At 42.3% G+C, this 14838-nt stretch overlaps 1 protein-coding gene across 4 annotated transcripts in view; it reads left to right on the forward strand.

Annotated features, from left to right (window-relative positions):
- Positions 1 to 14838, forward strand: part of SNAPC4 (small nuclear RNA activating complex polypeptide 4) — a 37373-nt gene that overhangs the window by 3177 nt on the left and 19358 nt on the right. For 2 of the 4 annotated variants that reach the window (XM_069943194.1, XM_069943196.1), the window contains exons 3-13: positions 177 to 314; positions 3316 to 3359; positions 6063 to 6194; positions 6545 to 6670; positions 7237 to 7315; positions 7807 to 7888; positions 8108 to 8212; positions 9417 to 9489; positions 11689 to 11853; positions 12938 to 13085; positions 14279 to 14385. In XM_069943194.1, coding sequence (XP_069799295.1) covers positions 182 to 314; positions 3316 to 3359; positions 6063 to 6194; positions 6545 to 6670; positions 7237 to 7315; positions 7807 to 7888; positions 8108 to 8212; positions 9417 to 9489; positions 11689 to 11853; positions 12938 to 13085; positions 14279 to 14385 — 1194 coding nt within the window. In that variant the 5' untranslated portion in view covers positions 177 to 181. Of the gene's footprint in view, positions 1 to 44; positions 94 to 176; positions 315 to 3315; positions 3360 to 6062; positions 6195 to 6544; positions 6671 to 7236; positions 7316 to 7806; positions 7889 to 8107; positions 8213 to 9416; positions 9490 to 9801; positions 10523 to 11688; positions 11854 to 12937; positions 13086 to 14278; positions 14386 to 14838 lie in introns of those variants that run through there. The other 2 variants (XM_069943195.1, XM_069943197.1) reach the window with 2 other exon arrangements.

Raw genomic sequence — 14838 nt, forward strand, 5'->3', positions numbered from 1 at the left:
AGATCTCTAGTCTGCCTGATGTCATGTAAACGCTTTTGCATATGATTACCCACAATGCATCTCTGCTTCCCTTGCAGACAAGGCAGTGAGAAGGTCCGTGTCAGGAACACCACTGTGCCCCAAGCCTGCAGCCTTCCTCTGTGTGTAGGTCTAATGCTTGTGTCATTTCCATCCAGGCACCATGGCTATCAGGGACCTAGACGCAGAGAGAGACAAGATCCAGAGACAGATTGAAGCACTTGAGAGAAGTTTGGGTCCAGACGTTTCATCGATTGACGTGATCTTGTCCGGCAGCAGCGACGACTCCGATGATGGTAGGCGCCTACTATACTTTATACTTTCCTATAACTCTAGGTTTTTGGGCAGATTTTGTTTTTCAAAAATAGACACAGTTGTATATGAGTTCAGCTAAACTTCATATAAATGTCATAGCTTTTTCATCTATCATTTATTATTTTTGTTACTTAGACAATAAAGGGTTACTCCAGCCTGCAGTTATCACCTCTTCCATGGAGCAGTAGTGGCTATAACAGACCGCTATATACAGTTATATGGAGTAGTAGTGCATATAACAGACCGCTATATACAGTTATATGGAGTGGTAGTGCATATAACAGACCGCTATATACAGTTATATGGAGTAGTAGTGGCTATAACAGACCGCTATATACAGTTATATGGAGTAGTAGTGGCTATAACAGACCGCTATATACAGTTATATGGAGTAGTAGTGGCTATAACAGACTGCTATATACAGTTATATGGAGTGGTAGTGGCTATAACAGACCGCTATATACAGTTATATGGAGTGGTAGTGCATATAACAGACCGCTATATACAGTTATATGGAGTAGTAGTGGCTATAACAGACCGCTATATACAGTTATATGGAGTGGTAGTGGCTATAACAGACCGCTATATACAGTTATATGGAGTGGTAGTGCATATAACAGACCGCTATATACAGTCATATGGAGTGGTAGTGCATATAACAGACCGCTATATACAGTTATATGGAGTGGTAGTGCATATAACAGACCGCTATATACAGTTATATGGAGTAGTAGTGCATATAACAGACCGCTATATACAGTCATATGGAGTGGTAGTGCATATAACAGACCGCTATATACAGTTATATGGAGTAGTAGTGGCTATAACAGACCGCTATATACAGTTATATGGAGTGGTAGTGCATATAACAGACCGCTATATACAGTTATATGGAGTGGTAGTGCATATAACAGACCGCTATATACAGTTATATGGAGTGGTAGTGCATATAACAGACCGCTATATACAGTTATATGGAGTGGTAGTGCATATAACAGACCGCTATATACAGTTATATGGAGTGGTAGTGCATATAACAGACCGCTATATACAGTTATATGGAGTGGTAGTGGCTATAACAGATCGCTATATACAGTTATATGGAGTAGAAGTGCATATAACAGACCGCTATATACAGTTATATGGTGTGGTAGTGGCTATAACAGACCGCTATATACAGTTATATGGAGTGGTAGTGCATATAACAGACCGCTATATACAGTTATATGGAGTGGTCGTGCATATAACAGACCGCTATATACAGTTATATGGAGTGGTAGTGCATATAACAGACCGCTATATACAGTTATATGGAGTGGTAGTGCATATAACAGACCGCTATATACAGTTATATGGAGTGGTAGTGCATATAACAGACCGCTATATACAGTTATATGGAGTGGTAGTGCATATAACAGATCGCTATATACAGTTATATGGAGTGGTAGTGGCTATAACAGACCGCTATATACAGTTATATGGAGTGGTAGTGCATATAACAGATCGCTATATACAGTTATATGGAGTGGTAGTGCATATAACAGACCGCTATATACAGTTATATATACAGCTCCTCATTGTGGATGTGCTGAAGTGCAGGGATTTGGGGCAGGACTCTGACACGTGATAGGGCATAAATGTTGATCACTGAGATCACCTTTTAAAGGGGTACTCCAAAGGAAAAAAATAAGTTTTCAAAACAACTGGTGTCAGAAAGTTATATAGATTTGTGATTTACTTTTATATAAAAATCTCCAGTCTTCCAGTACTTATCAGCTGCTGTATGTCCTGCAGGAAGTGGTGTATTCTTTCCAGTCTGACACAGTGCTCTCTGCTGCCACCTCTGTCCATGTTAGGAACTGTCCAGAGCAGCAGCAAATCCCCATAGAAAACCTCTCCTGCTCCGGACAGTTCCTGTCAGGCAATCGTACTGCTTTGGTCGGTTCCTTTACAGCATTTCTGGAAATATCCTTCATGGCATGATATGATCAATGTATCCATAGAATCATCACAGCAGAAAACACATACTATGGGGTATACTTTTTAATTTTTTTTTTTTTTTAATGGGTACTCCGGGCGGGAGACATTTTTTAACTATGGCCCGGCAGGGGGTGGATAAAAACAATGATGTCCACTTACCTCCCAAGCTGCAGCACTGTAGCCGGCAGTAAGCTGCCCGCTCCCAAAGCCCATGCTGTGTCATGACACAGAACTCCCGGACCCCGCCGCCTGTCGTCTTCTCCCTGGTTCCAGGTACATCATGACCCGATATCCACGTCACAGACTGGTGGGATTTAGCCGCTCAGCCAATCAGTGACTACAGTGGTGTCCCGCCCCAGTCACTGACTGACTATGTCCTGGTTGTGACATAGTCGGAAGGGAGCTCCGAATACAGCGGGCAGGGTCCAGGACGCGGCTGTGTGTGGGCATCAGGATAGGTGACTATGATTTTTTTTTATTTTTTTTTTTAATTTTCCCCCTACCCCCTGTGGTAATGATCCTTTTTTTTTTTCCCGTCCGGACTTCTCCTTTAAATCTTTTTGTCTATCGTTTTTTAAAAGGACGTCACAGAGGATGGACCCAAAGCATGAATAGTAAATTGCCTGGGGTGACGGTGGCTGCATACTGTAGATAGCCGTCTTCCAAACACTCACATGACTGACAGCTTTTCCTCTTAACCCTCCATACATATTCATGCCGGCCTCAACTTCTGTTCTCAGTGGGCATATGGAATAAGCCGCTGCCAGACATCTGTTTCTAGCTTATTTCCAATGAGACAAATGAAACCTCAATATTCATCTCGCCAATATTGGTGCATTTGGCCAACACTGATGTGTACAGGCGCCATTACAGAAGCCTCCCCTGGGGGTCACTTCTGAGGGTGTTGTCCAGTGGAACATAGTGTCAGAATGTGTATTATAGAATGTGATGGAGTTTTTTATGGAATGCTTCTATTCAATGTGTCTTTTTCCCTGTTTATAGAGGACTCTGATAGTGCAGATGGTTTGGATGAAGACATTGAAGCGGTAAGCATGCATCGGGGACGTGGCATTGTGTGTTCAGCTTCATGTTTACTGTATAAGAGTTGAGCAAATTAAACTGAGCATATATGTTAAAGGGATTATCTTATTCTGCCTTATAAAATATACATTAGTGGTGTCCACATCCAGGCACTCCAAACCAACAGCTGATTGAAGAGGCCAGGTGGTTTATTTCACCTCTTACGTCCCATTTACACAGGAAGATTATCTGACAGATTTGAAGCCAAAGCCAGAAACAGACTATAAACAGAGATCAGGGTATAAAGGAAAGACTGAGATTTCTCCTCTTTTCAAATCCATTCCTGGCTTTGGCTTCAAATCTTTGGCAGACAATGTGTCAGATAATCTTTCTGTGTAAATGGACCCATGCTCTAGACATTGTATCACTGTACTGTTAGCAGCTCCTGTGCTAGATACTGCAGCATCATGCTGTTCACTTGAATGGAGCAGTGCACATTTCTGCTACTGATAGTACTACAGTGCAAGTACAGAACAGTTAAAACAAGGGTGGGCGGTGTTTTGGAAATCGGACCCGATAATCTAATATCGATTAGAGATATTGGTCCTGAGGATAGGCCATTGCTTTTATAAGGCTTGAGCACTCCTTTAAAGAGGCACTGTCGCAATCTGTTTTAAAGGGAACCATTCACCCCGTGGCCCCCGTTAGAAACAGACAAACAGTTACATAAAGGTCAATATACTTACCATATCGCTCCCGGTCCCGTCCCGGATCTCGTTGTTGACACGGAGAAATCGCCGATTCTTCTTCTCCCGCCCATTATGGTAATGAGCTGAGATGAGTCCAACGTCCATAGGAAACGACGGACGAGTCCAACTTATTCATGAGGTCCTCTTCTCGTCGCCGCCCATCCACGCCTCCTGGAACTTGATTGACGTCTTCAGTCTTCAGTCTCCTCACGAATTCCCGCGCAGGCGCCGTTGCGAAGGTCTCGTCATCTCTTCTGCGCCTGCGCGGTAAACAGGATACGTGCTCGTGACGTTCCTGTGTACCGCGCATGCGCGAAGTCCAACACGTCACTTCAGCTCTGACAATCGGCGCACGCGCAGTAAACATTGAAGCTGTGGAGCGGCTTCAATTGTGAACTGCGCATGCGCCGAAAACGACCGTCACGGCGCCTGCGCGGGATCCGGCGAAAAGAAAGAAGACGAGGAGGAAGAAGACCCGGCGTCAATCAAGTGTCGGAGGCGGGGAGAAGGCTGGACTTCGGGCCGGCGGCGCTCATTACCATAATGGGCGCGAGAAGAAGAATCGGCGATTTCTCCGTGTCAACAACGAGATCCGGGACGGGACCGGGAGTGATATGGTAAGTATATTGACCTTTATGTAACTGTTTGTCTGTTTCTAACGGGGGCCACGGGGTGAATGGTTCCCTTTAAAGAAATCAACAGGAGTTGTGATTGTAAGTAGTTTTATAATATACTCTGTGTGTCCACATTCAGTAGCAGAGAATCCTGGGAGTGCTCGCATTGTATGGTCAGCTCTCCTGTTACACACTACCAAAAACTTTGTAAGCGCAAAGTGACATTATACTGACTAAAGTTATAAAACAAAGAGCATTGTCTCCTGGTAGGCATGTATAGCTGATAATATAATTAGTCTAAGTTAATTGCCCTCAGTTGATATACAACCTGCATGATGAACAGGTGTCTTTCCTTGGGTGGCCGTGCAGAGGACTGGGACGTCCTGTGTTTGGTCTGTTTTTTGAACAGAGAAAAGACCAAATATTGTCACAGATTGAGCTTGGAGCACAGTTTGGCTGTATGTACAACGTTGATTTAAACATAGAAAACTTTAACACCTTAATGGCCACAACAAGTCTTATGTAAGCGAGGCAAAAGTAGCCTGGCACTGGTCCCCTGTTCAGAATATCAAAGGATCTTGGATTCTGCATGACAGCAGGGCCCCTGTCTAACCATCAAGAGCAGAGAAACTTTCTGTCTTTGTAGTTTAACCCCTTAGATACTTTGGGTAAATTGTGAGTGCGGCATTTAAGTGGTTTCTGGGCTTTTGTCACCCCCATCAGCACTGGGGTGATACAGTAGCTGGGATGCAGATTATTTTCTATAGCAGCAGGGGTTGTAATGTAGACCCCCAGGTGTGCCGTGTATTTGTGCCTACCTGGTTTTGTCTCCGAGTCCTGTCAGGTGGCAACTATATTAGCGATCTAAAGATTAAAGATCTAAAAAATACGACTACATAATTTCCGCTTTCAAAATAATTTTTATATAATAAATAAAAACACACACATATTTGGTATCGCGACATTCGTAATAAACTGGCCTATAATATTATCTCATTATTCATCCCACATGGTCAACGCTATAAAACTAAAAATGAAAAAAAGAGAACACCAGACGTGCTCTATTTTGTTAATTTGTTTTTGGAAAAGAAAGCAATCGTAAAGTTATATGCACCTAAAGATGATGCCGATAGAAAGTACAACTTGTCCCGCAAAAAACAAGCCCTCATATATGTATGTCAACTGAAGAACGAAAAAGGTTATGGCACTTAGAAGGCGACAATGAAAAAACTAAGAAAATCGCGAGGGGGTTAAAAAATAAAAATTGCAAAACTGCTCATGATCACAATCCCCGTTGTTTAAAAATAAAAATTGCGCTATGTAGGCTTTAATTTTAACTTGTCTATCTACTAATCATGAAATTTAGGATGAAATTGTCTTGGAGGATGGAGGGAACAGAGCTGAGATGTGCTTGCAGATGAACCTTGTCTATCAGGCAGTCATACAAGAGAAGCTTCAGGAGCTGGAACTTCTTCTGTCTCAGAACAAAGTACAGCAGGTAGGTGCGTGTTTGGGGGGTGGGGGCGGAGGTTTTACCTTTACAATGTAAGGCTAACCAGGTAAAGGCCCAATTACACAGAGCGATTATCGGCCGTAAAAACGCTTTGTGTAATAGAAGACAACGATCAGCCGACATGCACAATTGAAACACGTTGAAAAATCAACAGTGATCGGAATAGGAGTGCCGGCAGCAGATCACTGCTATCTTCTATGGGCTGGCCTGACAATATAGCGATCACCCGGGCAGCCCCCCCTGGTTCTTACCCGCTCTCTGACCTGACAGGTTGTCGCTCGCTCGCTCTCTCTTGTCTTAAGAGATGGCAGGTTTCATGATTCTTGTGTTTTCAGGAAGAATTGCTGTGGGAACTTGCTGGACGGAGAACTGAGCGGGCTGGAAACGTAAAACCCTATCCAGCAAATCTGTCCATTGGCCATTTCAGTAAACCATACTTTAAAGATAAAGTCACTGGAGTGGTAAGTGTTCTTAGCATTTTTGAACAGGTTTTTCCTATTAAACTGAACAAAATCTCCAGTACATGTAAATGCTTGACCCACCCTCTTGTTTTCAATGGTTAACCCTTCAAAGGGTTTATCCAGGATTATGAAACTACAGCTGTTCTACCAACAGTGCCACACTTGCTCTTAGGTTGCATGTGGTATTACAACCCAGCCACAGCCAGCTGGAATAGAGCTGCAAAACCAACCTGCAGGTGATCCCGTTGGTTAACCAAGGCCATATTCGGTTTCGTTTTTTCCCGTGATTAATTGCCGAGCCCTAGACCTGGCCTTTTTTTTTTTTTTTTTTTTTAATAAATTGTCAGGCAATTATCTCTGCTGGACTAAATGGCTCATATAGTATAGATACGGTTATTATATCACACAGAAGGTGTTTTATATTAAACTAAGCCAAATTCTGGCAAATGTTTGTGCCGTCAAGGAAAATGCACCTTAAAATCTGCCCCATTGTATTACTTTTCAGTGTTCTGAATGTAGGCAATCTAGTGAATATTAATAGTTGATTTCTGATTATTTCTTTGCAGGGGCCTCCAGCCAATCCGGAGATGATAGAGAGATCCTCTCACATTGTGAAAAACTTTAAAGAATTATGCTGTAAAAAATGTGAGTTGTTTCCTTGATGTCCAGTTCACCTTCCTAGTCATTAGTGACCAAAATCCCATTAACCTGTCTTGTCTGCATTACATGGCTGTTTTTTTATTTGGATAGCTGCCATATAATGTTTAAATACATGCTGCTGCACAGGGAATATATAGCCAGATAATCTTCCCTTAAGGCCCTATTCCACAGAACGATTATCGGCCGTATTCGGCCGATAATCGTCCCGTGGAATAGGAAGCAACGATCAACTGACATCGTTCATGTCTGCTGATCATTGAAGTTGTTTGTCTTTCAACATGTTGCAGCCGCCTCCCCGGGGCATCAGAGTCTGTCAAGGTTCTATATTGTTTAATCTTGGACCTTTAGGGCTGGAGATCTGGTTGATGGAGCACCACACAAAAATTTTCACAGACCAAAGTGAAATAATGGTGTTACTTTTCTTTGTTCACTTAAGAAGCTGAATCTGGTTGTATCCATTGTATTCCTATATGCAGGGAGGACTAATGATAAAGAAGAACTAAGAAAGGCAGTCCTGAGTGACGGATTACAGAGAATGATTCAACCAAAATTATTTAAGTAAGTTGTTGTAAATCCTGTAAATGAAATTCAGGACAATGGAACTCTTTGCCTCATGGCAGACTTTAAAGGCTTGCCTCATACAGCCAATAAGGCGGGGGTGGGGGTGTATTTGTCTTTTCTGTATAGGGCAACCTGACATGCACTGATGCAGGTCATCTCCTAATCCTGAATACTTTGAATACTTGATACACGTGTGTAACTGTGACTTATTTACAGGCTGGAATATCTTCAGCAGAAGAGAGATGCTGCCAAAAGTGATATTGATAAAAAGATTCTTACAAAGCAAATCCAAGAGGTAGAGCGGGAAATAGACGATGTTAAGTAAGTCAACATTTTTTTGTAGTTTTTTTTATTTTGTTTTAAAGGGGGTTTTCAGGCTTAGAAAAACACGTTCGCTTTCTTAAAAGAAACCGCACCACTCGTTTGAGGTTTTGCTGCTCGTTGCAGCTAAATTGCAATACACAACTAAAAAGAAGAAAAAAAGCTGGACACTATATATTTAAAGCGAACACCACTCAATGAAATATAAAAAATATTTTAAAATGATCCAGTAGCAAGGAAAAACACCAAAACAGACATGATTAAAAACAATTAAAACACCACATAGGTGTACAGTAATAGTAATTAGTTCAGACTAAATCGTAATACCACACACAACCTGAGGACGGGGGTGTCGCTGTTTTTGCAAAAAAAGTAGCTGTGTTTTTTTCTAATCCTGGATAATCCCTTTTAAATTACTCGATAATATACCCATCTGTACATTGGTAACTTTTAATATTTAAAAAAAAAAATATTTATAGTTCATCCAACAAAAATCAAGGCCTCATATAGCAAAATAGATTTGATAGTATAAAAGTTAAAGGGGTACTCCGGGCTAGGTTTTTTTTCAGTGTATGGCTGGGGAGGGGGGGATATAGACGCCGCCGGTCACTTACCTCCCCGGTTCCAGGGCCGCGTCTCAAGGCCACTCAGCCGTTCAGCAGCCGAGGCGCGGTCCCGCTACGACTGCTGAATGGCTGAGTGGCCTTGAGGCGTCGCAGCTCAGACCAGGCAGCGGGAAGGGAGATCAAGACTGTGCGATCGGGGACCCGGCACTGGCACCGGGGAGGTAAGTGACCGGTGGCGTCTATATCCACCTCCTCCCCAGCCATACACATAAAATACCCCTAGCCCGGAATAACCCTTTAAGACTGTCAGAATGCAGCTTGGCTCATTATAATATATCCCTTATAGAGACTACTTAAAGAGAATACGTGACTGGCTGCAGTTTTGCTTTGTAATCAGCTTTTTAGAAAATAGGGCTGAGCTACAATATCAAACATAACCGATGAACAGCAGTGAACCTTATTGTAGATAAAAACAGCATGTCTTCTACTTTTAGACAAGTCTTTACATTTTGCAGACTTTTTACATGCTGCCATCTTAGTGAGAAAGCAGTAAAGATTGTTGTGTGTGATCAGATGTCAAGTGTAAACTTATTTTAATGTGTGGGGTTTTTTTATTGTTGTTTTTTTTTTTCATTTAGCCGCCTTCCAGAGGAAACTCTGTTGGGGAAGAGAACTGACGATCATGACTGGGAGAAGATTTCTAATGTCAACGTAAGTTGGGCTGTAGATTCTAAGTAGGATCAAAGGAGGCTGGAGGCTGTAGGTTAGTGCATAGGCTCCATGTGTATGATGCCCTTTCAGGAGGCTTATGTCAGATATATAGGCCTGGAGACTAAGGGTATTATTAAATGGGCCGATGAAGCCAACTGGCTGAGCAGCCTGTCAGCTCAGAGAGCGGCTCAGAAGCTGCAGACGCGGCACCGGGATGCATGAAAAGCGCAGGAGAAGGTGAGCCGGGAGGGTGGACAGGTAATGTATTAACTGTTTGTTCAATCGTCAGCTGCACATCGTTATTACACGTAGCGATGTGCGCCCGACACCCAATGATTTTAGGTCTGGACCTAAAGAAACGTGTAGCCAGTGATCATTTCATCGGCTGATTGTTGTCTCTGTTACACAGAGCGATAATCAGCCCGATTTGGCAATGCAAATATGTAATATGGCATGCAATGGAGCATGCTATGATTTTGTTCTACTACTTTATGGCTGCAGACGCCTTTTGAAAAGCACAGTCTTTGTATTTATTACTGGTGCAAAAACAGTCCCTTCATAGGTCTTTATTAAAAATGTTGCTTTTACCGGTTTTACAGTGTGCTCTGTTTTCTCTCTATACTTGTACACAGCCTATATGTTGCGCCTTTGCAGACTGCCTTGTGTCTGCCCTCCTCATCCTCCAGCCTGTGGGATTTGCTCCCATATTTCTATGTGGGTGCCACTCCACAGCTGTTTATAACATAGTATGGCTGTGTGCAGCAGGCCCCCTTGCTATTTTGATGCCATGCAAGCCCCTATAAAGCATATTGGAAGAATAAAGTAAATTATACCATGCCTTAAAATACGGAAGTAAGATTAATGGAGTACCTGCCAGGAGTTTTTCTCAACCCCACCAGCTTTGATTCATAGACCTGAGTGAGAGAGATATCAGTCAAGGACAGAGGGAAGCTGCTGGGAGATCATTGTAATGACTTCTGGTGCAGGTGATGGAGGTGAACAGGTTCCCTTTAAAGCACATCTGTGATTTCAGGTAACTTTTCAGGAGTAGCACTGTTTCTAGTCATTATATAACTTGTATATGACATTTTCCACCAGATTAATGCTCTGTAGGCTCCATCTCAAATTTTCTTATCCCGGAGCTACTGGGTGAGGTCTAACCTCTATGGCTCACAACACTGCAGGAACAGACACACACATACAGGAACAGGTTCCAGTGTGTGTGTGTATAACGGACCCCCAGAGGCAGCAGAAGCATGGAGGACACTATAGAGCAGTACTAAGGAGTGTAAGCTATGATTCCAGCACCCGGGTGAACTTTTATATTAGACATAGACAGATATAAGAATTCTTCTTTAAAAATGTGTTCACAAAAGGTGGAAATGTTGTGGATTTTCAACTACAGATTTGCATACGAAGAATCCACAAACTATTACAGTAGCAGTATAATGGATGAGATGTGTAGAAACATGTCCACGCTTTGTGCACATAAAATGACCTGCAATCCAGAGTTTAAAGGGCAACTCCGGCCAAAGCGTATTTTTTAATATGTTATTACATAAGGAAAGTCAGACAAATTCCTAATGTAGATTAATTATGGGAAATGCACATATACTGCTATTTTCCTTAATTTAGTAGATCAGGCAGGTTTCAGATTCTCTAAAAAACCAGGTGTAATTCCTATGGAGTGTCCAGCAGGGGGCACACTATATGTAGAAGTCTAGGGAGATACAAGTGTCCCTGTGATAGTGTACTGTAACAAATTACTAACACTACATTACATACAGTTCCATATACAATACACTACATAGACTTCTACATATAGTATGCCCCCTGCTGGACACTCCATATGAATTACACCTGATTTGGGATGTCCCGGTTTTTAGAGAATCTGAAGCCTGTCTCATCTACTAAATTAAGGGAAATCGCAGTATATGTGCATTTTCCATAATTAATGTACATTAGGAATTTGTCTAACTTTCCTGTCGATTTATGCTGCAGAAGTGATACGGATTCAACGAAACATTCTTTACATGTAGAAAAAGCGTGTTGTTCTCTTGTGTGCATATTTTGCACCCTAGTTAAACTTTATTCACATAAACCAGAGAGTTTGCATGTCCCTTACTGTAGGAAACCTAACATAGGAATGGAAATGTTTCTTGTAATCATAACCTGACATTTGGAAATCTCTCTTCACAGTTTGAAGGCATTCACAGCGCAGACAGAATTAGCAAGATTTGGATGAATCATCTGCATCCGGACATCAACAATCAGCCTTGGAAAGAAGACGAAAATAAAAAATTACAAGAAATAGCAGAAAAACACAACTTCGTCAATTGGGAATTAATAGCCGAGGAGCTAGCAGTGAGTGTCTTACAGTAACTCTGCTTTAGCGTGTCAATTTTACATTCCTGATTGTCTTTAGAGATGAGAGAACCTCCAGCACACTCAGACTCATCTGAACCCGAACTCTCTGCATTTGAGTACTGGTGGCTGCAGAAGTTGGATGCCTGGAAAACAAGTGTATCCATGGTAGAATTAGGGATATATAACACAGCCCGTTTCTCTATGAAAACAAGCGCCAATCTGCTACATTGTCATCGTTGTCCGTGTAGCCCTTGCTGCATATATAGAAAATAATAAAGCAATACTTAATCTCTCCACACCTCTTCCTTCTGCGCATCCCCAGCAGCTGCCTCTGGCACTTCTCAGACGTTTTTGAAGTGACAAGCTGCTCAGCCAATCACTGTGTGAGGCAGGACTGAGCCGCCAGTGATTGGCTAAGCAGCCTGTCACTGCAGAGACTGCTTCAGAGGGGGCTGCGGTGAGCGAGGAGAAGCTGGAAGGACACTGGGGAGCGTGGAGAGGTAAATTATAGCTTTATTATGTCCTCTGCACTTTCATCATTTGCTGACCACAAACCTCCTATTAGGCTGGGTTCACACTGCGTTTTTCTATCCGTTTTTTTGCAAAAACCGGATGCATTTGTGTGCATCCGTTTTGACCCGTTTTTTCCATTGTAAAAAAAACATATCAAAAGGGATCCGGTTTTTTTTGACGGACACAAAAACGTAGCTGACACTATTTTTGTATCCGTTTTGCAAAAAACGGATGAAAAAACTGATTGCAAAAAAACGCAGTGTGAACCTAGCCTTACACGGAGCAATGCTTGGTCATCAGACGATGATTTTTGGACCAGCTGAAAGACAAAGATCAGCCAATGATTGGGTCCTTGGCTGATCGTTGTCTTTATTACATGGGGAGATATCTGTCTGAATGGGCCTGATTGAGCAGATAGTCGCCCTGTGTAATAGGACCCTTAGGGCTCTATCCGACTTCTTCAGCCACCACTAATCAAATGCAGAGAGTTCGGTGCTCGAGGTTTGCTCATCTCTCATTGTCAGAGATTCAGATGTTTTAATGGTGCTTCATATTTCATTCTTTTTAGACAAACAGAACGGCCTTCCAGTGTCTCCAGCAGTACCAGCTACACAACAAAGATTTCAAGAGGAAAGAGTTCACCAAGGAAGAAGATGAGATGCTGATGCAGTTTGTCCAGCGAATGAGAGTGGGGTTGCACATACCTTACCGTAAGAGTGAGTATTTCAATCATACTGTACATACTTAAATGCACAAATACTTTATCATAAGAAGGCTAGTATAGTACAACAGATATATGTTATTTGGCAGGGGCTGCGTATGACATATTCACACAGGTTTGTAATTCTGGTATATTTTGCCTATTTTTTTTTTTCTGTAGAAATACATAGAAAACTAAAGCCAGCCATTATGTTAGATATGTTTCAGCCAATTGATTATACTGGGATTGGCAGACTCTTTAATGTGTATGGTGGCCTCCCAGCTCAGCCCCCATGAGTGATGTCGGGGAGGAAAGGATCAGGCATATTGGATTTTACATTACAGGTACTTTTGATCTCTGTCTGATAAGCCACCGCCAGAGAAGCCTGGGAGTGTTTACTTAAATCTCCACAATCAGAAATCATGCATGCTCAGCTGAGCTTGAGTGTGCACATGTAATGGGTTGGGGGTTCAGGGGAGATTGCTGTCAGCTAAATGAGCATTCATATAACAGCTATTATACAAGCTAATGGTATGTTTACACAGAGAGATTTATCTGACAGATTTTTTAAGGCCAAAGCCAGGAATGGATTTGAGAAGAGGTAAAATCTCAGTCTTTCCTTTACGACCTGTTCTCTGTTTATAGTCTGTTTCTGGCTATGGCTTAAAAAATCTGTCATATAAATCTCTCTGTGTAAACGCACCCTAAACTTCCAGAATTTATGTAAACATAGGGCCTTATTGCACAGGACGATGATTGTTCGGATTTGAACGATAATTGTTTGCTGTAATAGCAGACAAGAATAAGCGACCAACAAGAAATCGTTAGTCGTTTGATAGAATTTGGACCTGTTTTTATTGTTGATTGTTCGCAAATCGTTCGCATGGAATAAGACGTCGTTCGCAGTAGTGATAAACGCAATAGCGACGACAAGACGACCGCAAGAACGATCATAAGTAACGATCATCATTCCGTGTAATTGTGTGAACGATTTCAGGTCTTTCGCCAAAGCAGTCATTTGAGATTGTTGATCGTCGAAAAATTGTTTTCGTGTAATAGTACCCTTACTTTTCTAATCCAAAAAACCAGGAGGTGTTAGACAGGCATGGAAACAGGGAAAGGCATGAAGCTTTACTTTTTTCCTATGTTAATTAGACCTATAATTGTAAATACATAATCAAAGACACTAACTTGATGTATTTTTTTTAGTTTCTTATTTCATGGAGGGCAGGGACTCCATGCAGCTCCTTCATCGTTGGTCAAAGTGCCTGGATCCCTCTCTGAAGAAGGGTCACTGGAGCAAAGAAGAAGATGAGGTAAGGGTCAAAACCTGGAAGTCACAAATACTTGTAGATATTAGCCAGTTTATACACTTAGGGCTTATTCCCACGTCCCGTATGTTACGGAGGCTATGGACGGGTAAGCCCTGTAATGGAGAGTTTCCCCACCCAGCATAATGTATTAGTATTGTCCCGGGAGTGGGGATACTGTTTTAGGGGCCTATTCCACGGAGCGATAATCGGCCCAATTCAGCCGATTATTGCTCGGTGAAATAGAGAAAACGATCAGCCCATGATCGTGTCATCGGCTGATCATTTATTTAGGCCCAAACCTAAAAATATCGATGCGTGGAATAGTGGTGAGCGTCGGGCAACGACTATTTGAGAAGCAGCATACATTACCTAGCAGGGCTTCTCCTCCGCTCCGTTTTCCTCCCCGGGTCCCGCGTCACAGCATCAGCTTCGGTGCGGCCTGACTGAGCTGTCAGA

The sequence above is a fragment of the Dendropsophus ebraccatus genome, chromosome 10 (genome assembly GCF_027789765.1).
Source record: "Dendropsophus ebraccatus isolate aDenEbr1 chromosome 10, aDenEbr1.pat, whole genome shotgun sequence".
Classification (NCBI taxonomy): Eukaryota; Metazoa; Chordata; class Amphibia; order Anura; family Hylidae; genus Dendropsophus; species Dendropsophus ebraccatus.